At 39.5% G+C, this 27654-nt stretch overlaps 1 protein-coding gene across 3 annotated transcripts; it reads left to right on the top strand.

Annotated features, from left to right (window-relative positions):
- Window positions 1-774: 774 nt before the first annotated feature.
- On the top strand, window positions 775-26758 carry LOC101842713 (TCDD inducible poly(ADP-ribose) polymerase). 3 transcript variants are annotated; one of them, XM_005077935.4, is made up of 6 exons: window positions 775-992; window positions 3632-4592; window positions 18145-18313; window positions 19457-19617; window positions 24236-24511; window positions 24804-26758. In XM_005077935.4, the coding sequence occupies exons 2-6, from the start codon at window positions 3673-3675 to the stop codon at window positions 25249-25251; spliced, it is 1974 nt and encodes a 657-aa protein (XP_005077992.1). In that variant the 5' UTR covers window positions 775-992; window positions 3632-3672; the 3' UTR covers window positions 25252-26758. The 3 variants fall into 3 exon arrangements, with proteins under 3 accessions (XP_005077992.1, XP_021087390.1, XP_040610276.1); XM_021231731.2 differs by lacking the exon at window positions 775-992 and adding an exon at window positions 1984-2008; XM_040754342.1 differs by lacking the exon at window positions 775-992 and adding an exon at window positions 2472-3175.
- The last annotated feature ends 896 nt before the right edge of the window (window positions 26759-27654 follow it).

Below are 27654 nucleotides of genomic sequence, written 5' to 3'. Positions count from 1 at the left end.
TACAGAGACACACACAGAGACACAGACACACACACAGACACAGAGACACACACACACAGACAGAGACACACACAGACACACAGATACACAGACACACACAGACACACAGACACACACTAACAGAGAATCACACACACAGACAGAGGCACACACAGACACACACACAGACACAGATACACACACACAGACACACACACAGACACACACAGAGAGACACAGACACACAGACACACACACACATACACACACAGACAGAGGCACACACACACAGATACACACACACACAGACACAGAGACACAGACACACACAGAGAGACACAGACACACAGACACACACACACACACACACACACACACACACGAGCCTCGCCTTCCCGGAGACCCTCGGGGACCCTCGGTGGCGGCGTCTCCCTGAGAGCGCAGAGCCTCCCGCGGGCGCGCGCGCCAGCCAGCGAGCGAGAGAACCAGCGGGAGAACCAGAGAACGAGCGAGCCGGGCGAGCGAGGCCAGGCGAGCCGGCGCGCGCGCGCGCGCGCACACACACACACACACACACACACACACACTCGCGCGCACGCGCACCGGGGAGGTGGAGTAGGCGGGGCCGCTTCCCGGCACTCCCTGAGCGCCCCGCCCCCTCACCCCGCCCCCCTCGGCCCCTAAGCTCCGCCCCCAAGACGAGCCGGGCGGGGTAAGGGGTGGGGTGGGGAGGGAGAGAGGGAGGGAGGGAGGAGGAGGAGGAGACCGGAAGCCGCTTAAAGCCGAGCCGGGGCTGACAGGCAGGCGAGCGAGCCCGGAGCCCGGAGCGCTGCGGCGGCTCTCTGCGCCCTCCGTCCGCGGAATGGCCCGCCCGCGGCTCGCCGCCTCGGCCGCCCACGACCCCTAGGCACGGACGGGCCCGCCCTCGGATCACAGCGCTTGGCGCAGACCCGGCCCGCCGCGCCACGCCACGCCGAGAGCCTGTGGTCCGTTCTCCGGGCAGCCCGCCCGAGGTAACTGGGCTCGGGGTGGGCGCTGCGAGCGGCGGAGGGACCCCCCAGGGCGGGCGGCTCCGGAGAGTGCCCGCGAGAGGGTGGGGACCCGGGGGTCGGCTGCGCTCGGCGGGAGTCTGGGCAGGTGTGTGTGTGTGTGTGTGTGTGTGTGTGTGTGTGTGTCTAGAATGGATGGGCAGCCCGAGGGCTGCGGGGCGGCCGGAGACTTCCCCCTTCCCCGGGGCGCGGGGCGCGAGCCTCCGGGGCGGGCGAGGAGGGCGAGCCCCTTGCCGAGAGCGCGGGGCGCTTGCGGCGGCGGCGGCGGGACGGTTCCGGCCGGCGCGCGCGGTTCCGGGGCTGCAGCCCCGAAGTTTTTTGGTTTTTTGTTGTTGTTGCAGGCGGTGTCGGTGGTAACTTTGGAGTGCGCACCGCACCGCCGCTCTCCCCCCCCTCCCTCGCCGTTTCCTCGTCCCCGGACACCCGGCCAGCGCCACCCAGGGCAGCTCGGTCACCGCAGCCCCGGGACTGACTCGCAGGACCGTCCTCGGAGGGTGGCGGGGCAGCTTCGGGGAGGTCGTGGACGCGGAGGGAGGGAGGGGGAGCCCGGGGATGCTCACCCAGACCCCCCAGAAGTGCACGGAGCCCCGGGGTGCAACGGGCGCGGCGGATGGCGGTGGCTGCTCGTGACGGGTCGCGGCCGGCAGGAGGCGTCGCTCGGACCCGGACTTGGGCGCCCCGGTGTCTCCCGGCGGCGGCGGGACTGTTTTTAGAGGGTAGCAGCGGGCGGTTTCCATGGAAGGTGTGAGGAGCCCGGAGTGCCAGACGACCCGGGGCGTCACGAGGTGAAGGGTTGGCGGCGGCGGCGCGCGCGGTTGGGTTGCCCCGCTGCGGGCGACCGGAGGAAACGTCCTTTTCCAGTCTTTTATTTTTATTTTATTTTTTTTCTGTTACGCAAACTGATTGAGGAACTGGTTGGCGGCTTCCGCACTCCGCTCCTCTGCTCGCTTCCCGGTTCTGTGGCCGAGTTTGCAGGGGCGGTAAGAGGAAAGTTGTGCGTGCTTGTGTGTGCGTGCGTGTGTGCACGTGTAAATAAGGTGGCTTTAGCGTTTTGCCCGGATTGGTGTGATAGGAGTGGATAATGTGCGTGCGTGGGGGAAGGCACAGGCCGGTGTGATACGGAGAGGGAATACCACAGTCTGTGCCAATTGAGCCTTGAGGCAAGAGCACCGAGTGATGAATAATAACGCCTGGCTTGGCTGCTCTCCAGTTATTTATGTCTCATGTCAGATCCCTCCTTTCGCGAAGATTTCTCCAACAATGCCAGCCAGCTCGTACTGAACTCTCTTATTTTTTCTCTTTAAATCTCTTTTGTACTTAGACTAACACTTTGTTCCATGCCTTGTATTTTTCTGAGAGTTTTGATTACTAAGCACTTTTTAATGCATAAGACTTACAAATCGCTCTAGATTTTTGTATTCTTTTTTTTTTAAAGCACGCAGTTTTGTCTTTTGTCTTTTATTTGGTTTTGACCTTCAACCAAGAGCAGAGCACATAATGTGTGCCTTTTCTTCAGTAATGCAGACTCAAAATGTTTATGGATGTCCTCGGTAGTGCACACTGTGCTAGGTACTGTACCGGTCCCCTAAGATGCACACTTGATTGAATCATAGGCTCTTGCATCAAAGAGCTCTTTCAGTCTATTGGACAAGGAAAAAGAAGACCATTAATTGTTTATCACTGTCTTTTCTCATCTGGCACAATCTTAGCCAGTACCTGGAAATCTTACTCGTTTTAAAGGGGCTGGTTCTTGAAAGAAAATTTATATTTTTTGTTCATAATATGCTTTCATTCGATTTTTTTAAAAAAAGGGATATGTGTAGCTTCTAAAGACAAGGACTAGAAGACCCTTTGTATAATTGTGTAATACTCAGTTTCTAGCACACAGTACAATGACTGTTGAAGTCAAGCATGTTCTGATATCCCTTCAGTTTTGGTACTGTTTTTGTTAATTGTAAAAGTAGGTCTTTCTCATTTGGGAGTTAGATGCTGAAACTTGCAGATTATAAAAATGCTAGCAGGCTCCTGGCTTTCTCTTGCATCTCATTTCAATCGAAACCTCCAGTGTCTGTTCTTTCACACACCAGTTCTTTTGCTGTTTAACTTTTAAAGTTTATCCTTTTGATGAACTTCCCTCCCAAGGAAACGTAAGTTTTTTTGCAAACTCACGAGACAGATCATACATAAACAACTCTGAAGGGAACCACAAAGCTAAAGTGGAGATGTGGTTTCTCTGTCTGCTTCATCTAGAAAAGACAGTTGTTTCCAACCTCACAGTAAAAATTCATACCCCAGTAGGATCACAGCTTGTTAATATGGATTAAGCCCATGAATAAGTGATGCATATCTACTGAAAGATACATTCTCATCTACCCTTATGTAGTTCAGGTCTTAGCATAACTTTTGAAGTCTTCTTTGCTCTGTAAAAATGAAAATTGCCCTGTAAGAGATAATTATAATGCAAGCGGTGATTGCAGATACTTAATCATAGACCAACACAAAAAGTTTTTAATGAATGCATGGGTTCAACACAAAGTTTTTAATGAATGCATGGGTTCAGCTGTCAGTTTTCAAATGATCACTTTTCCTTTCTTTCCTGGTAGGATTTGTAGATACTGAGGTGAAGCTGGAGCTAATCCACATCATGGAAATGGAAACCACTGAACCTGAGCCGGACTGTGTGGTGCAGCCTCCCTCTCCTCCTGATGACTTTCCATGCCAAATGAGAATCTCTGAGAAGGTCTCTCCATTGAAAACTTGTTTTAAGAAAAAACAGGATCAGAAAAGATTGGGAACTGGAACCCTGAGGTCTTTGAGGCCCATATTAAACAGTTTGCTAGAATCTGGCTCGCTCGATGGAGTTTTTAGAGCTGGAGACCAAAATGCAGATGAGAGCAGCTTACATGAACCTATGGTGAAAAAACCCCTGGAGCTCAACCCATCATGCTCACCAGCAGAAAACAGTATGTCTGTCCTGATTCCTGATGAGACCAGTGTTGAGGGCCAGTTACCAGAAGCTCATCCTTCTGCGGATGCTCCAGAGCAGGTGGTTCCGATCCAGGACCACAGTTTTCCACCAGAAACCATCAGCGGGACAGTGGCAGATTCTACAGCAGGACACTTCCAAGCTGATCTTTTGCCTCCAGTGTCAGGCGATGTTCCTACCAGCCCTGACTGCATAGATAAAGTTATGGATTATGTTCCAGGAGCTTTCCAAGACAATAGTTTTACAATCCAGTACATTTTGGATACCAGTGATAAGCTGAGTACTGAGCTCTTCCGAGACAAAAGTGAGGAAGCTTCCCTTGACCTGGTGTTTGAGCTAGTGAACCAGCTACAGTACCACACTCACCAAGAGAATGGGGTTGACATCTGTATGGACTTCCTGCAGGGCACTTGCATTTATGGCAGGGATTGTTTGAAACATCACACCGTACTGCCCTATCACTGGCAGATCAAAAGGACAACCACTCAGAAGTGGCAGAGTGTCTCCAATGACTCTCAGGAGCACTTGGAAAGATTTTATTGTAACCCAGAAAATGACAGAGTGAGAATGAAGTATGGGTACGTATTATAACTTAAAAAATAAGAAAAAGAAGCTGAAAGTTTTGGCATCATGGTTGCTTTCAGTAGTGTACTAAGTTTTTTGTTTAATTTTCTTAATTGATGGCTCACGCTATTCTGATTTTTCATGGCGTTTGAGTTTTAGTGTACTCTCTTTTTTGTGATTTGAGCAATTTAGATGTCATTCTGTTTAGTGTGTATGAATGAAAGTGGTATAAACATTGAGTGTTGAGAATCAAAGCACTATTTTAATTGTAATCACCTTGACTTTAAAAGAAAGTCCATGTGCATCTTAAAGTGAATACAGAGCAAAGAAGACTTCAAAAGTTATGCTTTAAGTTATGCATCCTAAAGTAAATACCTAGTTTTTAATTTTTTATGTGTTAGGTACATGTATATGGGAAGGCTTTGAGGGATGGTCACATATATATATGTGATATGTATACACACACACATACTATATGTGTGTGTGTGTGTGTGTGTGTGTGTGTGTGTGTGTGTGTAAAGATGCTGTTTTGATTTTGATGGTGTTTGAATGTGTATGAGTGTTCTGTTTGCATGAAACATGGTGCCTGCAGAGACCTGAAGAGGGTATTGGAGTTTGCTGCACCCTGCTGGGTCTGGTGTTCCCACAGGATACCCTGAATTGAAGTTAGAAACTGTCATGAGCCTCCATGTGTGTGCTAAGAACTGAACCTTAGTCCTCTGCAAGAGGACTGAACCATCACTCCAACCCCCCATTTCTTAAAAAATCAGTTTAGTAAGGTATTGTCTAAAAATTATTGCCCCTGAGCTAGCAATCCTGATTGTCCTGTCAAGAGTAATTAAGTTTATGAATTCTCAAAGCCACGCGACTCTTCCAGCTCTAGATTGCAGACTCTTGAGAGCAGTGGCCTCTCCCTTCACTTATGAAGCAGATTTCCATTCCACTGACTACTTGAACATTTTGGTACATTAAGTTTCTGTTTTGCTTGGTCAGAAAGAAACAAGCAGGATCCTTGTCTAACACATTACAATTTGTTGTCACCAGCAAAGCAAGGCAGTCATTTTGGTCCCAGAAGGTCCAAAAATTCTTAGGTCAACAACTTATTGGGCATTTATATCTTGTAAGATTATTTTGCTGAAAAGTAGACAGATTTAGAGTCTTTAGCATACACTATAGGATTAGTTATAAAGTAGATGTTACAATGGGAGCTTGATTTCCAAATTAGTATTAATGATGTTTACCAATATTTATATGACACTTAAGAAAAGTATGAGAGGGTTGCTATTAAAATTTATATTGCTGCTACTGCATTGTAAGTGGCCCTGCAGTAATAACATAGCTGGAAATATGAACTGTTAATTAGTAATGAAATTCTCAGTGAACTACAAGAAGAGATAAAAGATTATAAATAATTGTCAAAAATTAGGCTTTTGGGGAGTTGACCTGTGGTCATTGCAACCTGGTTTTCCTTGTATTCCAAAGCGATGTTGTGTTTCCTGGCAACAAGATGCAGATAACGGCATGTTGAGCCTTGCTGAGAGATTCACAAACAAGCTGGAGCAGCCCAGGTTCACATGGTTACCACATTATTTGGCTAAAGCTATTAATCTCTGTGGTCAGGCCTGTAAAGCTGGTCTATCTGTACAGATTGCAGGAAATGTGTGTTCAGCTGTGTATATGACCATGTTGGACCCAGTCCTGGGATTCAGGAACAGTGAATGAATGAGAATTGTTTGTTCTACTGGTTTTGGGGAGTTTATATGACTTAATCATCATTATACACTGTCATATTATCATTTTGTAGACTTTGAGGGATAATTATAGTTCTGGGTCTCAAGCAGAGATGGGTCGTAGTTTCAAACTATGCAGATGAAATTCTTTATTTTTTTTTTTTGCACCTGTGAGGATTAACACCTAAGTCAATCAAAATTGGATGTGTAGCATTTATTTTGTTTTCAGGAATGAAATTGGGTAGGAAATTAAACCAAATATGTTCAGGGTTCCTTTTCAGGTCTTTGGTTAAGGTGATGCTTATATACTAAAAACACATTTAGGAGATTTGGGTAGTGAAAGCCTGCTTGATTCATTGTAACAAACTGGAGATAATGCTCCTGTTTGCATTCTCTGCTTTTGTTGTCACAGGTGTTTATTGCTATCATCGCCTGAAAACTAGTTAGTTTCAGGTCTTGCTCCGAATTTGATTTTTAGACTTCTTTTGTACATGGGCCCTGCCCTCAAGGATTTCTGAACTTGAAATATGCAGCTGAGAGCAACAACACTAAGTGTATTTTTTGTTAAGAAAATAATCTCTAACATTATAGATATTCATTGTTAGTAGATGGTGATTTGAATGGCAGAATTAAGCAGTTTGAAAGGATCTTTGCTAATTGGAATACTGTTGTTGATTGAAACTAGAGGCAGTGCAAATCTCTTTAGCAACCAAGATGACCATTAGTTTCACATTACATTCATCTTTAAAGTAAGTCAGAACATTCTTTTATATACTCATTAATAAGGAAGAGAACCACAAACTGGGTTTGGGGGCTAACTTGCCAATGAAACTGTGACCAATGAATGCTTCTAATTCTCAGTGTCTTGAAAGATTGGGGTGAACCCATGGTTAGTTTTTCTCAAGGAGAAGGTGTTTCTGTTTTTCAGTTTGAGACATGGTCTTGCTCTGTAGCCCAGACTGACAATAAATTAATGACAGTCCTCATACTTTAACTTCCTAAATGCTCCGATTATAGGTACGAGTTGTCATACCAGCTCAGAGTTTAGTATTTGTGTTTGTTTAGTATTAATGATAATAGAATTTTACTTTCTTAAAATGTTGGTTGCTGTGTATTTTTATTGGTAATAGTTCTTGTGAGCCTTTTCAAAAATCTGTCCAAGGGATAATGCCAGTAGATGACATCAGAGCAACTAGCTGTAAGAGAACAAAGAGAAATCCATAGTAATGATAGAAAGCTTATGTTGTGGTTCCTATGACTTAGGGAATTATCTAAACTAGAGTGAGCTCCTCACTGAACTTGACTGGAATAGCTAAATTAGCTACATTAGCCTCATCTACACAGCTGTGATGATGTATGAACTAATTCATTATGTGTTATTGATAATACGGGACAGAGAACAGCTGAACGTTAACTATGCCTTGTGACTTTTTGGTATTTCTTGGATATACACAGCTGTATGAGTTTGAATTTATTTTTAAAATTCCTGTGTAAGAGAAAGAGAGAGCTCCATCAACAAGAACTTGTTTGAAGTGACTTTCAAAATGGGTGCCTTGTGCTATTATGATAAGCCATGCAATGACTTATTTTTTTTCTACCTCTTTATGCTCCTATTTACATATGAAATAAAGCTTAATTGGTATCTATGCACTAATCTAGAGAAGTTAGTGGCTCTGTTTAGAGCTACCATGGGAATCAATAGCAGTCATTCATTTACTTTTCTGGCTTTTTATCAATAAGTAGGTTACTTTTTGACGCAGCTGTCACCTGGCTTCAGGTTGGGGTCAGGCTTTTCCTGGTGTAATAAAAGCAAAAGATTTCTAATTATTCAGACAGTAAAAAATCAAAGCTCCTAAGGCTATCTGGCAAGTCCTGAATATATTTTCATGATACATAATATGTTTTATTACCCATTGAATCCAAAGCTTTTAATTTTTATTATACATTTTAAAAAGGAATACTAGTAATACTAAGGTATGAAGAAAAACTCAGGCATACAAGATACTTTAATTCTTCTGTGCCCTTGCAATCTGTTTCATTTTTTTTCTGTTGCACTAGAATTCCTGGACTTTGTAAAGCAAAAGTTAAATTCTTATATTTCTAACCAGTGAGCCTCATCTTATTCCAGATTTGAATGCTATTTCTAAAGAGTGAAGCAGTTTATGTCACGTATAAACCTTAACTACTAAAGGATTTCTACTAAAAGCCAACTGTTGTAAATTGTAACTGTTTTCTGTGGCCTCCTAATTTCTCATCCACCGATTTGAGACCACCAGATTGTGCATTCTTGGTCTGATGGGGTTGGTTCTGGAATGTATTTAGATTAGGTTGTCAAGTCCTTTTAACCTAGATCAGCAACCTTCAGTAATTACCAGTCTCTGTTGTGGAGGGGAAACTAAGTGCATGTGTATATCACTTTACAAAGGAAAAAAAAAATCTTACTTTGTGTTCCATTATGATTGATTCTGGCACAGCTTTGTGAAAGGCAGGATCAGAGTGGACACTGGTGAATTTGAAAGAAACTCAGTTCTTAAAGTAAGCAGTGTTTCTTTTGTAACTGAATTGTTTTGTATCTTCGAGAGATAGAAGAATGCTAAAGATTGAGCCCCGGTCTGTTAGATTCTGGGTTTTGAGTTAGTATTTTTGTACTTATTTATGAAAAGTCAGACTTTCTCAGGACCAGGAATTACACTTCATAAAGACCCCTCATTAATTTTTTTTCTACACTTGTTAACTCTCATCCAGCCCAACTTCTGAAATAATAACTGAAAGCCTCAAATTGTAAATAAAAGAGCTTGGAATTTCAAGTGGTAGATTTTAAACTTCGGTATGAAGTTTTGAGATTAAGGATTTTTATGTAAAATAAATGAACTTATTTCAGTTTATATTTTGTAGATTTATCGGTCTATACACAAGATATCGCAAACTTAACCAAATGGGACCAATTCTGTGATCAAGAAGATGCAAATTTTAGAAGTTGATGCTATCCAAAAAAAAAAAAAAAAGCTTCTAGTTATCCAATGTAAAACTTGGAATTTTTTTCTTTTCTGACCTAGCCAGTTATTGTTTTCAAGAAAGCATAGAAAGTTAATTAAGCATTCCTCTTTGCAGTTCTACATGGTAAAGTCTGTCTGTCTTTTCAGTCCTTCTCCGCCTTATTCTGTTGACCAACTTGAGCACCCTCTTGACCAGTAAAGAACCCTTTCATGGTTACTGCAAAGGATAAGCTTTTAAAAGAGTGAGAACAGAGGGGGTGACTGCTGTCTTTCTCCCATTCCGGTATTTGTACCACAAGAAATTGTGTAGAGTGTATTGTAAACTTTCATGACTAAGTTTTCTGGGAGTTTCGTAAACTTGTATTCTTTATGCAAATTCGAGTCCCATGCTTTGGCGAAATTGCTTCCGAGAATTAAAGAAAGGTCTGTGCTATGTTGGTTGAAACAGCACTTCTCTCACGTTAGCTGTATTTTTTTTTAAAAAGGAAATTCCTTTTTGCATCTTAAGAGATTCTTACCTCGTTTCTTCTCATTTGAAACGGCTCTACGTTCTTTGCTCCAAGTTGTTACCAGCACTGATTAGCCGGGCATCAAAGAAGGCAGGGATGGGACCCCCAAGGATGAGCGTTGCAGTAATACATGTGCTTTCGGGGTCTTGTTTAAACCCTGATCACCACAGCTCCCACAGCTGATCAGGGCGGAGACAGCAAACTGTACAAAGTACCCTAAATAATTTCCTGCTGTGGTTGGTTCTTGGTTTCTGTCACCTAGTTTAGCTTTATTTCTAGACATTAAAAAAAAATAAGCACAGAAGAAATACTGGGTTTTCCTTCCTAATACTCATCTTTATTTTAAAAAAAAAGATATTCATGAGGATGCAAGAAAAAAAACTTTTCTTGTTTACTTTTTGACATTTGGATGCTGTGCGAAATTTTCTATGATTAATTTGTTAATTAAAAAAATTAGACTAATCCCAGAAATTGAATGCATCAGAGAAATTTGACTTTGTAGACACCTTCTGCCCTCCCAAAAATTACTATTCAAGACCGTGGTTAAAACTTTTGTGAGCACTATTTGTAAAAAGTCATAGCTCTCTCTCTCTCTCTCTCTCCCTCCCTCCCTCCCTCCCTCCCTCCCTCCCTCCCTCCCTCCCTCCCTCTCTCTCTCTCTCTCTCTCTCTCTCTCTCTCTCTCTCTCTCTCTCTCTCTCTCTCAAAGGTCTCTCAATATCTTTTCTGTAAAAACTTCCTCTTCCCATCCACAAGCATTTGCTTGAGAAGCTATCAGTGATGGATTCTCTGTACATTAGTTTGTGTCCATTAAACTTTAGTCTGCCAAAACTTGTTTACTTATCTTAGATGGTTAGCACTAAATACATAAACAGTCATCTGTGAGGATATATTCCATTTCTCTTTTTTAACCAGTTAAATTTATTTGGAGTAGTTAGGGGAAAAAAAGACAAAGCTAAATAAAATTTGGAATAGTTTTCCTTTAAAGAGTCATTTGTAATTGAAATATTAAATTAGAAATAAATTGGACTACTACATTGTATCTTTCTAGATATTGGAATATGTTCTGTAATGTTTATGATTAGTGTCTTGCTTATGTATAAATAAATTCTAATTTGAGATTATTTCATAGATTTAAAGATTTTTATCACTTACATGCACCTTATGTATGCATATTATTAAATATTTTGTTTATGTAGAAGTGTTTTATAAATTTATTTAGTCCTTCCTACTTTCAAATTTTTAAAAATTGAATTAATTTGTGCCATGTATATATGGTACACATTTTTGATTGATCACTTTGAAACTCCTGCTTTTAAAATATTTTATTCAACAAAGAGGATCTTTATTTTAGTAATCTTTAACTGCATAGTTTAAAGCAATATAAGGTATAAATATAACTTTTAGCGTGATTTTTAAAAACCAGTTTGTGCTTCCTATCCCAGCTATTCTTATAGAAATGAGTTTCATTTCCTTATTAGACCACAATTAAATAATTTCGCTTTTAGTTACCACCATCTACTAGTCTTAGGACATGTGACTGAACTTGGATCAAAGTTTAAGAGTCTATGATATTTCTGGCATCTTCAGAGGGCAAAATTTAATTCCAGTGCTCTAAATAGCAGGAAGATATCACAAGTATGCTTCTTATTTACAAAAAGATTTAGACTTATTCACGTCACATTAGAAAATTTGTTCATCTGTGTTCTTTGCTTTTGTCTGGCAGTCTTATTTTAATTAAAAAGTGGCTGGTCATATTTGGTTCTTTTCCCTGAGTGTGGATGTTATAGTTTGCTTTTGGTGGAAATACGTGCTAGGAAAAGGGGTGTAAAAACTTCAAATACAGGATCGTTAGAATTTTAACATTTAAATGAATTCAAGTGGCTATGCCTTAGCTCCATAGTGTTTTGTCTTGTTTTAGCATAAGCTATATACTAACTGCATTTTGTTCCATTCTCCACATTCTTTGGAATAGTCTTTCATTTAGGAAACTTAATTAACCTCCCCTTTCTCCTGTCTCTTAACCTCTCTTCATTTTCATCCTCCCCACCCCCATTCTACTATGCCTCCAAGACCACACACTAAATGTCCGACATGTGAGTCAGGCATGAGGTTTGACATACAGACAAGTGTGATGTCCTGCTTATAACTAACTGCCTGTCTTCTCAGAAATTCTAGGACATGTTTCTCATATTCAGGATAATCCAAGGGAGACAGCACACATGGGCATAATTTTGCTTAATGATCATTTTTAAAGATGGATTATATCTTAAATTGGGGATACCCTTACCCAAACTTTTTAATGTGTTTAGAAATTTTGGATAAGTCTATGATTCTGATTTTATGTTTAATAGTTTTACTGAGTGACCTAAGACTAAGTAACCCTTCCGCTTCTAGATCAGCCTCTTTAAAAGTGAACACATTTAATTTATAATCAGCATTAAGGATTTGCTATTTTTCCTACATGTATGTATGTGCATGCCTGGTGCCAAAATGGTCAGAAGAGATTGCCTGGAAGAGAGTTTCAGGTGGGATGGTTCACATCAAACCCAGGCCCTCTGTAAGAGCAGCAAGTGCTATTAACTGCTGAGCCATATCTCCAGCTAGCATTTGGTTTTTACTCTCCATAGCTAGTGAGATCCATATGGATAATAGTGTAGACTCTGCCATTTGTCTTATGAATATGTGTGTGAGACTAGCTACTCTGAAATACAAAAGGAAGCCAGGTATATACATTGTTTATAATTTTAAGCCTCTAGTGAACAGTGAAAGTTGTTGTATGGAATGTCGGAATTTCTAAAAGTCTTATTTTCTCACCCAGGAGCTCTCTACTATTTGTTTGAGGCAATATTAGCAAAAATCAGTAATGGTGATAGTGCCTCTAATCTAGAAAACTATCGACTCTTTTTAAATACTTACAGATTCAAAGATTGTTATTCAGGCCTGATGTTACATAAATCTAGCAGGGAGACTGCAAGTTCAAGGTCAGCGTAGACAATTTAGGCTCTGTCACACACAAAAAAGAGCCAGGGATATAACTGAGTAGTAATATGCTTTCCTAGCACAGGCCATGGCCTGGAGTCAATCCCTTCCTCTCAAATTGAAATTAACCAGTATTTGCGCCTTCAGTATATGTACATATGGCAAACATTTTTATTGTCTGCTTTGAGGTAAGGAAAAGTCTTACTTTTAGCAAAGGGCCTATTACTCATTTTCATAAAAGTTTAACTGCATAGTTTACAGTATGAATTACATAGTTGTCTGAAGTTTAATGACTATGGTGCTTTCACAGAATATGTTGGTATATTATACACCATGTCTTTGGCTCTCATCTCCTTGTGTCACATCTTGAAGGCGTATATAAGCTGGCAGATATTTCAGCATAACTGAGTTCTGGAAACATCAAAGCCTTGTATCAAAAGCCATCTATATTTTGTGTTCCTGTGAAATTTCTTCATCAGCAACAGCAAACATTCCCATCTGTCAAGCTTGTCTTAAGCTAGGACAGCCTGCGTACTCTCCAGGCAGCATTAATCTTTTCCTTCTATCATTATGACCCCCAGCTTAAGGAGACATTTTCATTTTACATGGTAGCAAAAAACAAGAGGCCTTACTAATTGTGACTGGTTAGCTCAGCATATTAGGATGAGTGCTAATGCTTGAGGTCATAGATTTATCCTTGTAGAAACTGGTTAACTCTTTAACAGGCAGAAAGCCAAGGTTCCCAAGTCTTGCTGATCTTGTTAAAACTGAACAGAGTAATGTTCAGAAAAGTTTATGCTTAATTTACTTTGCTGAAGTTTGGATTCTAATTTTTATTTATGTCTTCCCACTTACAAGTGTTCTGCCTCCTGTAATTTTTATTGGCATCATCTGAGAACACAGACACATAAGGATACATTCTGGACTCTGAGAAAGTCTTTTGTAATGCAGACTGGTCTCAAACTTGACAGTTCACCTGCCTCAGTCTTCTGAGTGCTGATATTACATGTGTGTGCTACCATACCTGGCCATCATGGACTGGATTTCTTGCCCATATATAATTGTTCTTCATGCAGTTTGATCCTAACCCTAACCTCTCAAACAGCTCTCTTTTATTCCCACATTTGTCAACATTTGTATTGTAAATTGTTAAACTTGAGTAATACGTATTAATAAATAAGCTAATTCTTGCAAAGGAGTGCTGGTCTCTATTCTTCCCTCCTCTTTATCAGTCTTCTACCGAAAATAAATCATCTTGCTGGAGTAAGCTTTAAAAACAGGCAAACATGGGCTTTGTTGAAAGTGCCCATAGGATCAAGCCCTAACCTCTTAACCCAGCATCCAAACCTCTCTCTTATCTGGCTCCAGCCAATCTCTCCAGTCCAGTCTTATCTCTAGTCACCTCCCACATACACACACACTCTGACCTCCCACATGAACTGCGTGCTTCTTGCCCTGTACCCTCATGCCCTGCTTAAGCATCTACACATGTTAAGTCACCTGTGGTGGTCTGTTTGGTGACTTGAGTTCACATGTCACACATTCTGAGACAGCCCTTGTTATCTCTCCTGATACCTTTACCAGCAGCGACAGGCTACATTGGCCAGCTTTTTTTTTTTTTTTAAAGACAAGTTCTCACTATATGGTTGACCTGGAACTCACTGTGTACTGCGTCTCCTGAGTACTGGAACTAAAGGTGTGTACTGCCACACTTTGTCCAACCCAGCTACTTTTGAGTTATCCTCAGACTGACTTTATGTCACATTTCACACTGTAACAATGGGCCGCTTTTCTTTGTAAACCGATGTTTTGTGGCGTTTTGACTTTTTTTCAGTCTTCTGTCCCTAGTGTATAATCCGGTACATAGTCAGCACATCTTCTTAAAATTATTTTTTAAGCTGTCGTTATTTCCTTTATGGTTTTAAATACTTCATGACATCGGATTCATTTCATGTGTGCATGGGGTGGGGGTGGGGGGATGGGCAATGCCATGCCACAGTTACGGAGGTCAGAGGACCACATGTTGGAGTCAGTTCTCTCCTTCTCTGCCATGTGGACCCTGGGGATGTCAGGTTTGGCAACAAGCACATTTAACCCAGAGCCACCTCAGCAGTCCCTCAATTACTCTATAAGTTATAACTAAATTCTGCAGTACAGTGGCCATCTCCCTTGCATTCTGTCCGCCTCTAAGTAGAATTCTCTTATATAAGAGTAAAGTTCTCATCTACCAGGATGGTTACTCTGTTTTTATAGCAACACCTCCCCTCTCATTTTATAGCTTTGTTTCTCTTGTTCAGTTTCCACATGTCCTATATTCACTGCATCCCTGTCTACTTCCTCCCTCTTGATTTTCTATACTCCAAGGCCCTGGATTAATTTCTGCCCTCCCATTGCATGTACATGATATGCATGTTCTTCATGTCTTATGCACTGCTTAGAAGGTCTTCTCCAACAGTTTGAGCAGCTACCATGTTCTAAGGAGTAACGCACTTAAGACAGCTCATTTTCTTTTTCTCCTGCACAGCCCCTTTACTGGTCGCTATTTCATGTATTTACACTCCTAAAAATCTTCTTCTTATATACTCCTGGATGTTTGAAAGTTATTTGCCACTAATGAATTTGTATGGACAGATGTATATATATACCATTTCTTTGGAACCCTGAAAAACTGAGATCACATCTGTTTAATTCTTTGTACATTGTCTAATTCAGCCCACCATTTATTACCATGCGTAGATGACTCATAACTTCTTTCTGGTAATAGGAAACAATGGCTTGATAAAGAAGATGTTGAGCACTTGGTAATTATATTATGCACATGTATAGTGATACAGATTGTAGGAGAAAAAACTCTTGGCTTTGAGTTTTTAAAGCATTCCCTGTTTAAGGGAAAGCTGGTAGCAAAATTAATCTTATAAAAAGATAATGTTTGTCACATTTGTTATTTTACCTCTGTCAAGTCTGGATGAGCATATTGAAAATGAAATATAAACAGTATTTTAATAAATCAAAGAAAGTAAATTAGGGCTTGCCATAGAAATTCCATAATGCCCAAAGGACTAGAATGCAGAGAGGATCTAGCAAAAGCCATGTTAGTAGAAGTTTTCTCATGTGAATCATGATCTATGAAGTTTTAGTGATAAAGGATTGTACAGAAATTGCTACAGTGGATGGGAAATATGTTTAGAAACCTGAAATATCCTTCAGAGAGAAAGATTTCTATCTCTCCTCAGTTATAACATCAGATTCTCCTTTACAAAGTACATGAAAATTACTCCAGGCAGCATAGTATGAAGTCAAACTTAAGCATAGGAATTTACATTTTTAGGGTTAACTTTTCCTTTTTCTAGAACATTCCTTTGAACATTTTTCCTTTTAAATGAAATATTACTAGTTATAAATAAATTTAAATGAAATAGTGTCCAAATGTGATTTGCCCCTTATGCTGTGAAAATTCCTAATTATGCCAAATAAATGGGTTTCATTATTTCATAATGAACTTTGAGAAAAATCTGTCCCCTTACCCTTATTCCTTATGCCTCTCCTCTACTTCTCCCTAACAGTTTCTTTTTCTATATTCATGTTATGTTTTCCCCAAATGCTATTTTCAACTACATTTTATTTTATTCCCACTTTATTCTTAATTTAAGTTGAATGCTGTTTTTAAGACGAAATCCTAGTTAGTACTCTTTCGAGGCAAGAAATTTGCTTTGGGACAGGAGAATCTTTAGGAATTTTTGAAGGAACGTAATAATGCTTTTTACAAGTTAGGTCATTTTTGGTATCTTCAGTTACATTATGTGGCTTTAGCTTAGTTTTGCTTGGTTTTCTCTCCCACAGAGTAGGACCTGACCATAAATTGTGCTAGGTCGGAGGGAGAAGTAGTAGATTTCCCTTGACACTTGCCAGGGGTACCTGCGTTGAGAGATGTAATAGATGCTCGTGTGAGAAAAGGAGAGGTCTTGGCTGCTTTGGCAGTGTGCTTTGTCATTCTTACCATACAGAGCACTACAGTGTCCTCCTTAGCATCCCAGGGGGTGAGGGAACACTACAGTAAACGGCTTAACTTGTGTAACCAGTTTGATTTTCAGACATTTGACTACAGAGGGTTTTTCGGTACTCATTTACAGCCCTTGGAACAAATGTAACCAGAAGCAGAGTTGGACTAACTGACAAATAGGTGATAATGAATACCCTTCTCAAAATCTCGTTCTGTAACAAGGGAAGTCTGTCCCAACACTTGATTTTGCATATAGAGGTCCGCTGGATCTGGAGTGTCCTCTGTCTTATAGGTACTCACTTAGAGGTCTGTATCGCGAGTAGAAGGACTGAAGAAAAGCAGTCAGGAACTTAGTAACAAATACCTGTGATGTTATTTTATTAAAAAAATATTTTCTTTGGGAAATTTGCAAATGTGCGTTGTACAGAGCCGAGTACAATAAACATTTCACTAGTTTCTTAAAGTTAATGTTTCAATGTGAACTAATGATTCGCTAGAGAGAAAACATGTTTTATCTAGGCCGTCCTTTGTCAATTAATGATTTAGGTGAACTTGATTCTTAGAATGAACTTGTCTCCCAACAATTTGTAGATGTAAGCCAGGTATGGTGGCACAGCACCTGTAATCTCAGAGGTAGAGAGAGGTAGGAAGCCAGGAGTTCAAAGCCAGCCCTGTCTCAAAAAAAAAAAAATACAGAGATGTTTGTAAAGGTTTAATTTAGCAATAACAGGCTAAATAACAAAATGACAAGAAAAATTCTCATAGCTAGCCCTCAATGATTCAAACTGCTTTTTATCATTTTTCCACTTACAGGATAAAATGTAGTATTAATGTTTGTTGAATTGGCACAACTGGCTTCATCCGGTGTCATTTTGTTTTTCTGTCATCTTTTCCCCTACTTCATCAGGCAATAATACAATCTTACAGATAACCTGATACTTCTGAAAAATGGGGCCATGTTTCAAAAGAAATTTTTGTTTCTCTGCCTGTTTTTGTTTTGTTTTTATCGATTTCATTCTTCAGACTGACTTCCTGATGGTTGATGGCAGGGTTCAGTTCATCTTAACCAGGAAGAAGCTAGGGTTGTATTGATTGATGCATTGAGCCAGTGATGACCTTGGGTTTTATTATTATTATTATTAATTATTTTACTCATGCCATAAGAATATGACCTGGAAATGTTGGTCTAATTAGGAATGAGCATGTACAGAATGGATGTTGAGGAAACAACCAATAATCTTTTATACCAAGTAAAACAATCCTATAGCAGGCTATATTAGATATTCTTAATGCCCAATAAGATGTTTAGGTACTTTTATTTAGCAGGTCTTTTTTCTTGGGTCTTTCTAGAGGACAAGACTTTTGGGCAGATTTGAATGCCATGACTGTATTTGAAACAACTGAATTTGACCAACTACGAAGGCTGTGTACGCCACCCTGTAGTAATACAAACTCTATTTACAACACATATTGGAAATTCTTCTGTAGAGACCACTTTGGATGGAGAGAGTATCCTGAGGTATTTGCATGTTCTTTTTTCTTTTAAATACTTTCAATTTTTTCCTGTGGTCTTTTTCCTTTCCAACAGTGACTAGAATGCTCATAATCAGACACCTTGAGGATGTAAATTTTTTAAAGTCTTGCTGTTACAGGTAAAACTTCTGTGTTCTTATTTCTAAAAGTATATTTCTTTACATTAATATGAAACCCATACATAGAATACCCCTAAAGGATTTTCCCAGAATCTTAGCAGTATAGAGATGAAGTACTTACAGACTGGGTGCCATCTATATAATGATTTTAATGATATGAGAATTGTTATAACTCTTGACTATATCTGCCTGCTGTGCTTATATAAATCGAACTGTGTTAAATTCAACATTTTTAGAAGCCAAGTGGAGCTAGAAGCACTCTTGAGTCCATGGAAGAAATGATTGAATAGGTTAAGCTATGGTTAGGTAAATCAAATCTTTAGAATTTTATCATGTGCACATGCATCCATATTATGAGGTGGAGCTCATCAGTTACAAAGCATTGCTTGTAATTGAATCTGGAGTGAGAGATCAAGTTCTTATTCCAGTGATCTGTCAGTTTCTTAATTTCATTTCCAGAATCATAGAAGGAGATGTTGGTATGTATGTGTTTTTTTAAGACATGACCAGTACCTTAACCCCAATTAAACATGCTATTGAGCCACATTTAATTTTGTCATTTAAGAATTGATTGGTATCTACCTTCCAAATAGGGTAAGGAGCTGTTTAAATGTAATACTTGGACTATCCTTGTGCTTTTACTGGCAGGTTTCTTAGGCTTAGAACTTTTGTTTTGTGTTTTATGCTTTTGAAATCTGGGCAGTGTTACCTTTAATTCCCATTCTGAAAACTTCCTTCGCAAATGTAAATCAAGAAAGTCTCTGGGACATCGTTAAGACTGAAAACGGAACAGACCACTGAGCCTCACATGTATCGCTAAGGCAGATGTCCATGCTCTTGTGAACAGGGAGTGTCTTTCTACTTTGCGTATTTGAGGGACAGAAATCCTAACTATAGAAATTAGTTTGATTTATTGTATTTATTGAAATTCCTTTGTGTTAGCAGTTACTTTTCTCCTTATAGAGATTATAAATTTGATTTTCATTTACCTTCTGTTTTCTCCTCTGTAGTCTGTTGTTCGATTAATTGAAGAAGCCAACTCTCGGGGTCTGAAAGAAGTCAGATTTATGATGTGGAACAACCATTACATTCTCCACAACTCATTCTTCCGGAGAGAAATAAGACGGAGACCTCTTTTCCGCTCCTGTTTCATACTGATCCCGTATCTACAGTAAGCATCCAGTGGCTTTTTTACTCTTCCTTTTTACTTTCCATTTATGTAAATGCACTACTGGGTGTCAGATTTAAGAGAATTATCTTGGTTACTATTACCAGAGTGTGAAATTGTGCTTTCTTTAGATGAAATTCTTCAGATAACTATGGTTCACCCAACCCAAGAAGCATGAGTTTTATATTGAAGTTTTGAACTGAAAAGCAGGTTGTAGTTAACATTTCCCTACAACTAAAACAACATGTTAGGAATAAAGCTGTTTGTTTCTTGTAAGGAGATCCTTCCAAATTACAAGATTCAGATAAATGGCCAGAGGACTTGAGTGGAGTTCTGTAAAATGATGTTCTCTGCTCTTTCTTCCTTGACCGAATTTTAATATGATAATTTGTATTCTTTCTTGCTTAAGTAAGGCATCATATCTTGTGATAATGAGATTATCTGTCCTAGTTCCTAAAATACAGTTTCTTAATAAAAGAAGTTAGGCCTCACCTGAATTGCAGGTGAGTCCTTTCATTTTCCCAAGTCCTACTCTTTTCTCCCTCAACATAGTCCACTGATAAACCTTTATAGATACTGAAGGACAAATCATGCAGCCATTAGTACAGTAGCCTTTAAAAGTTAGGCTGGGATGGCTCAATGGCAAATGGCTCTTGCAGCCAAGATTGATGACCTGAGTTTGATCTTTTTGGGCCTCAAGAGATAGAAAGAGAACTGACCTCCTCACCTGCTCCATGGCACATGTGAGTGTAAAAAAGTTTGTCTAGGACAATTGTAGCCTCTATTCAGATATACCATTATTAGGATTTGCTTTGAAGGTGATACTGTGTTTACTTAGTTTCTGTGAACTAAAATATTGGTTGGTCCATTTTGATCTGTAAGGTAGAAGTGCCGTTTTCATATTCCTGCTATTCTTATCTCAAGTCATTCATGGTAAACACTTAATAAATTTAGTCCTGGAATTGAAAGAGGACCATTGAAAACAAGTAAAGCTGGTCATGATGACTTAGGATGTAACCTTGGTGCTTACGGGGTAAAGATAGGCGGTCCTCGAGTTTGAAGCCAGCCTGGGATACATACCAAACTGCAGACCAACCTGGGCAACCAAGGGAGACCCTGTCTTATAACAAGCACACAAAACTCCAAAATGAAAAGAATCCCTCAAACAATTAGAATTCCAAATCAGCTTGTAAATAAGATCAATTTTAGAAGTATATTGGCTTATATTTTCTTCCTAGTCCATATTTGAAAATGAAAATTGTTAACTTCTAAGTTTTTTTTTTAATTAGAAGTAATTAAAAAAACATTGCTGGGATTTCACTAGTAGCACCGCTGGAACTAGTGTCTACATGCAGTAGTTAGGAACATACTGTCCTCCTGGTGAGACAGTAGAACTCATTAGTAAGACCAGCAGCTTGGCATACAGAGCTAAAAGATGCAAGATGTGACTTCTCTCTTAGGGTCTTAATTCTCATTCAGATGCTGAAATTGTTGGGAAAAGTTTTAAATGGTGAAAAAAGGTACTTAAGAGATTATGCTCACCACCTTTTTTTTAAACCTTATATTTATACCTTATATTTAAAGGTATAAAATGAAAATAATATGAGCACAAATATGCCATTTTTTGAAATGCAGACCTGCAAAAAAAAGGAAAATAATTATTGCTTTTTCATTTCAAAAATTCTGTTTTTGTCTTCCTGTCTGAAAACAGTGGTAATAAAAGGATTAAAATGAGAGATCAGCAAGGCAATGAGAATAGGCAGATGTTTCAAGAAGAAAAACATAGAGTGGGGTTGGCCAGAGTGAAGTATTAAATACACCACCCGATCTGCATTTCTGGTATACAGCTATAGGACATTGCCTCATAATGTGGAGAAGGAGGAAGGGGCATTTGTTCCAAACAGCACATTTCAGGGGTTGAGATCTTAACTAGAGAGAATGTTTTGTGTTTTACATTTAGCCATTAGATTCAAAGAATCAAAGGAAACAATTTCCAGCACATTCCATTGTTTATAAAGACTTTTCCTGATGCTGATAATAAGCCTATTCTTTAATATTCCTAGAATACCTGAGCTGAAGGAACATAAGCAACAAACAAATCAAAATAAGGGGCTTGAGGGGCCATGTGTTAAAGTGGAAGGGACATCTTACATGTAATCTCATGGTTATAAGAATGCTAAACTTAGTTTCTTTGACTCTTCCCTTAGGGGATAAAAGTAATTCATTTTTATTTCCATACTGAAATTGGTTTAGGAAACATTTCAAAATGTTGAAGGGAGGCAAGGAGAGTAAGGTTGGAATCAGAAAAGCCATTCTTCAGAGTGCTATGGGATATGTTTTTGGGATAATACAAGCTGAATGGGAACAGCATTCTCGGGTACATTTGTAACGTTGCTTGAGACATACACAGAGATGCATTTGTAATGTTGCTTGACTGGGCAGCTTGTGTATAAAAGTCCACCATACATGTCTTTAGTTGTTTTAGTAGGGTTAGAATGTTATCTTGATGAAAGCATATGTGTGTGGGAATAGGTGTTACCCATATATAGGATCTGAATATCTGCACGTTCTTGTTTATTGCTGCACTGGTCATAATAGTCAAAATAAAGAATCATCTTTACGTGCCCATCAACAAATCAGTAGAGAAAATGTGTTGCATGTTTACTGTTACATGTAAGGCAGATATCCAGGTAGGACAGGGAGTCTAGGAGGAGGATAGGGGACAATAAAGAGTAGTGGAATAAACAAAGTACAAAGATGTACATGTTTATTACTTTTCTCATTACCTTGGCAAAAAGCAAACTTAAGGCAGGGATGTTGTGGCTCACAATTTGAGGGCACAGTTGACGATTGGGGCAGGGAAGTCATGCTGGAGGATATGTGAGACGGCTGGTCGTGCTATATCTGTTAACAGACGACAAAAAAGAATACCGTCGAGACCCAGACCAACTGGGAATGCCTTTACAGAATCCCATTAGGTTTATTCTGGTGTGGTTATGAATCCTGTATGATTAACCATCATAGCATCTTTAAAACATAACGAACCCCTTTATTTTGTATTCCAACTGTAAATAACAACTATGCCTTAAGTAGAATGTTTGGGAAGAATCTTGTCTCTATTGGAAATGTCAAACCCATTGTTGAAATCAAGCGGGCTACTACCTAACTTTGCAAAGCAGGATAAAGAGAGGAGCTAAAAGTTGAACACTGTCTTGTAATTTGTTCGGAATAGTGATGGCATTTTAAAGAGGGCTAGACTTTTGGAGGATCTGATTAAAGAAGTGAAGCGTCTCTTTTTAAAAACATACCCGTGAAAAATATAACCATGGTAACCGGAAATAAACCTGTACCACATTTCAAAGGAGTTTGTTAGAGCTCTCATAATCCAAAAGACAAGAAATATGTGTCTTTTGTTGTAAAGGTTAGAGAAGCTACTTTAAATATGACCCTGAATCCACCCACTTAGAACTTTGACTTACAAAGGGACTTTGGGGCACATTGAATTAAAGGCACAGCTACTTACTTGAAGCAGACAGGGATTAGAGAAGGCAATTGTGTTTCCATAGCATTAGCTTCTTAACAGACCGTCTTTTAAGAGTATAACGGCAGTGCAGTAGTGCTAATACCAGTAATAGTGGTTGTCAGAAGAATCAGGCAAACATCTTGTTCTACCACGCGGTAGCCTTTTTTATTGTAAGTTGTAAAACATGGAAACATATAGAAACAGGCCTGGGTTGAAAAATGTATCATCTGCTATATTAGGTTCAAATTATTAACCTCTCTGAACTGTTTCTTTACTTGAAAAGTAGGGATAATCAAGCCACATTGCAGTTCTTGTTGACAGTGATATGTGTGTGAAATACATAGCATATGCTCAGTAGGCGACTAATGAACGTGATGGTAGGATATGCTCTTTAGAGACAAGATGAATGTTCATATACAACTGTAACCTCTGTGTCACAAAGCTCTTTTGAAAATGTCAATTTCCTAATCCACTTGGCAGGCATTACTCCTTCCTTGTGATCGCCACGTACTGAACTAAGTCTCAGGGTCAGGATTTCCTATTCTTTGCTTCTTCCCTTTTCCTTTTTTTTTGAAATAGCTGAGAAATATGATTTAAATAAATGGTCTAGGTAGGAAAGAGAAATCCTACTGTTTATTTAAATTCATCTTTGTAAGTAACAAAGCTGAACTTAAAGATTGAATGAATGGTGCACATTCTGGCACCATCTATTAGCTCTATTTGAGGATAGAGGGCAGGGAGAAGGGTGCTGGATATTGAACCCAGGGCATTTAACATCACAGATAATTACTTAATGACTTGAGCCTACCTATCATTATTAGTTCCCTAGTTAGGGTTTTTTGTTTGTTTGTTTGTTTGAGACAGTTTCCCAGGCTGACCTGAGGTTATACTTGCCTGCCTCTATCTCCTGAGTGCTGGTGTCATAGTTAATGTCACAACACACTCAGGTTTATGTTCTTCCTTCAGGAAGTAAATAACACCTTAATACATATTACTTAAGCTGTTCAAGTATAAAACTGGACACTAATACAAAGCATTGTATACTGTGAGATGAACCGACTCCTGACTGCTTTACGTAGTGTTTCTTCTCCATTTTAGGACACTTGGTGGGGTTCCCACTCAGGCTTCTCTGCCTCTGGAAGCATCTTCATCACAAATCATCTGCCCAGATGGAGTAACTTCAGCAAACTTTTACCCCGAAACATGGGTTTATATGCATCCGTCTCAGGACTTCATCCAAGTGCCTGTCTCTGCAGAGGATAAAAGTTATCGAATTATCTACAATCTCTTTCATAAAACTGTACCTGAATTTAAATATAGAATTTTACAGATACTGAGAGTCCAAAATCAGTTTCTTTGGGAAAAATATAAAAGGTGAGTCAGAGGTATGAACATTTCTTAATATAGCTGTTATCAAGTATATAAACGCTTGCATAGTATAAAATGCTCATATTTTTCCATGTCGGCACACATCTGATCCTCATAATACACCTATAGATAGTGCAATTAAAATTCATAATAAACTATAGTATGATTTTTTTTTTGGCATTTTGCTTTCACAGCTAGTTTACTATACTTTACCTGTAAAGCAAAGTTTGACTGCATTCTGTTTACTATTATAATCTACATGCCCCTCTCCTAAATTCCTGTTTTCTTTTTGCATTAGGAAAAAAGAATATATGAACAGAAAAATGTTTGGCCGTGACAGAATAATAAACGAGAGACACTTATTTCATGGAACGTCCCAAGATGTAGTAGATGGGATCTGCAAGCACAACTTTGACCCTCGTGTCTGTGGAAAGCATGCTACAATGTTTGGACAAGGCAGTTACTTTGCAAAGAAGGCAAGCTACTCTCACAACTTTTCTAAGAAGTCCTCCAAAGGAGTCCATTTCATGTTTTTGGCCAAAGTGTTGACTGGCAGGTACACAATGGGGAGCCATGGCATGAGAAGGCCCCCTCCAGTCAATCCCGGAAGTGTCACCAGCGACTTATACGACTCTTGTGTGGATAATTTTTTTGAGCCTCAGATTTTTGTCATTTTTAATGATGACCAGAGTTACCCTTATTTTGTTATCCAATATGAAGAAGTCAGTAACACTGTTGCCATTTGAAAACCTTGGTACTAAGTTATTTGATATGAACTCAATCCAGCATTTGTAGCAGGTTTGGGTGGGAAACAGCATCGGACAGAAATAGAATTCTTTTCAGGCCCAATATTTTTAAGTGCTAGAAAGTAATTTTTTAAAAGAAATAATGGGTTTTTAAATGGCCACTCATTATTTAATTATTTACTAATTGTTCGTGTACTCAGTGTGGAAAAGACTAAAGAGTGCATATTCTTCATTCACACTTGTACATATAGGCAGCAATATTAGTAGAAGTGTTTGGAGACAAAAAACAAAAAGAACTGACTAGCCTAATTAAATGTTGCTTGGGTCTGGTAGGAGTTTGGTCAAAACAAATAGAGGCTGTGAGCTAAGTGAGGATTCTGTTTACTTAACATTGATAAAACCAACTGGAACTGATACTACCATCTATTACCTATCCAAAGCATTATGTGTTATATTCTGGGGTAGTATAGGTTCATGTAATTCTGGAAGGTGGGAAGAATTTTTCATTCTGTGAGCAGGAAATACATCACCCACTCAGAAACCTCCAGAATTTTCCTGAGAATCCAGGGTCCATTCAGAGGAAGTAAAACAATAACAATAAAGGAACCATTTGAAAAAATTGTCCCCAGCGAAATTTCCATTAATTAGTTGTGGAGTGTGATGCATGTGTTAAAATTCAGCCATGAGAACTCAGTCTCTTCCAGTGTTGCCCACTGCACTGGTTAAAGCCAGTCTTGAGGGTTCAGAGTACTTCTTTTGGAATTCCAGACCTAGCCCTGGACTGGTATGAAACAATAGAAGACACCTACATCCAAAGTGAAAGGCTGCTTGCTGTGCTTTGCCACAGCCGCTGCGTTGAGTTGACAGCGACAGCAAGCCCACCCCATGCCTGCTTTGCCAGGCGCACGGGGTTTCTTGGCTGACTCTGTACCTTACACTACTTTAATAGAAACACAGACTTGGAAACGGTGCCACTGGCCCAGCAAGAGAGCTCTGTTGGGTGGATGGTGCTGTGCCTCACTTCACAGAGGTACAGCAAAAACCGGAATAACTAAAGTGAAAGCGATTGTTCACAAAGCAGTTTACCACAGAAGTCCTTCAGATCCCAAGCTCTCCTTGTTATGTTTGTGGTTATCTTCATTTACCCAAACTTTACAGGAAATTCTTCGTTATTTAAAGCAAGATACAGCTGTACAGACAGACGTCTCAGTGAATCAGTCTGTTTAAGCACTTACCAGGGCTTCCACACAATTATTTATTTTGCCCTAGTTGATCCTGTTGTTTGCTGCCATTGGCAGGAGGAAAAGGGCAACTGTGGCAGTCATTCATCCAATTATAACTTGTAAACCAGTGATTCCCAGTCGTTTTCAAGTTAAGACATGTTACCATTGCTTGTTTGATTTTATGGAACTTGTTCCTTTTTTTTCTCCCTAAAGGAAACAAAAGCTTTATGACATATTTATTTTTTTAATAAAACTAAGCAAAAATAAAAGTTAATTCTTTAAAACTTCTGCTTTGTTATGTTTCCATATAAAATAACAAGTCACTGAATACCTTGATGATCTGTGAATGTTGAACCAGTTGCTTGATTGGCTGGGTGAGGGGGTTGGTTTGGTATTAGAAAGACTACGGTGGAATCTGAAGAGACCTGTTCAGAACACGCTGCTTATCAACTCTTCTGCTTGGGAACCGAAGAAAGCGTATCACCTAATATATTATCAACTGCAAGTCACAAGAAAAGAATGAGTATTTTTTTATTTGCACATATGTATCTGGGGGCAAGGGACGAGTTTCATATCAGCAAATATCTATAAAGAAAAGCGAGCTAGTTTGAAAGCGCCACTTTTAATTGTATAAAGGAAATATGAAAAGGAATTGTAAACTAAAGATTTCAGCCTAACGAAATTCCTCTGATGAATGTATGTGAGCACCTCAGGCTGTATCTGTCATGGTAATAACTTTTGTCACATAATATTTTGTTTATACTGTAAAGATGTCTCTGCCTTCTGACTGGTTTAATAAAGAGCTAAATGGCCAATAGCTAGGCAGGAGAAGTAGGCAGGACTTGGGGCAGAGAGAGGAAATTGGAGATGAAGCTAGGCATGCGAGGGAAATGCCAACAAGGCGTGCGATATGGAGGGAGTCAGACATACAGAATGCAAAGGAAAATGCCATGAGGTCAGACATAGGTTAACATAAATGGGTTAAGTTATAAGAGCTAGTGAGATAAGCCTAAGCTAAGGCCAAGCTTTCGTAATTAATAACAAGTCTCTGTGTTGTTACTTGGAGCCGGTGACAGAAAAGCCCAACTACAGCACTTTTTAAAGTGCTGTTCTTATTGTTCTGAATTATCTATATGTATGCGGTCAGTCTAAATTTTGTAATGGCTCTGTGTGGGCTTGA

The sequence above is a fragment of the Mesocricetus auratus genome, unplaced genomic scaffold, assembly GCF_017639785.1.
Source record: "Mesocricetus auratus isolate SY011 unplaced genomic scaffold, BCM_Maur_2.0 Super-Scaffold_100011, whole genome shotgun sequence".
NCBI lineage: Eukaryota > Metazoa > Chordata > Mammalia > Rodentia > Cricetidae > Mesocricetus > Mesocricetus auratus.
This window is presented reverse-complemented; position numbering and strand designations above follow the sequence as displayed.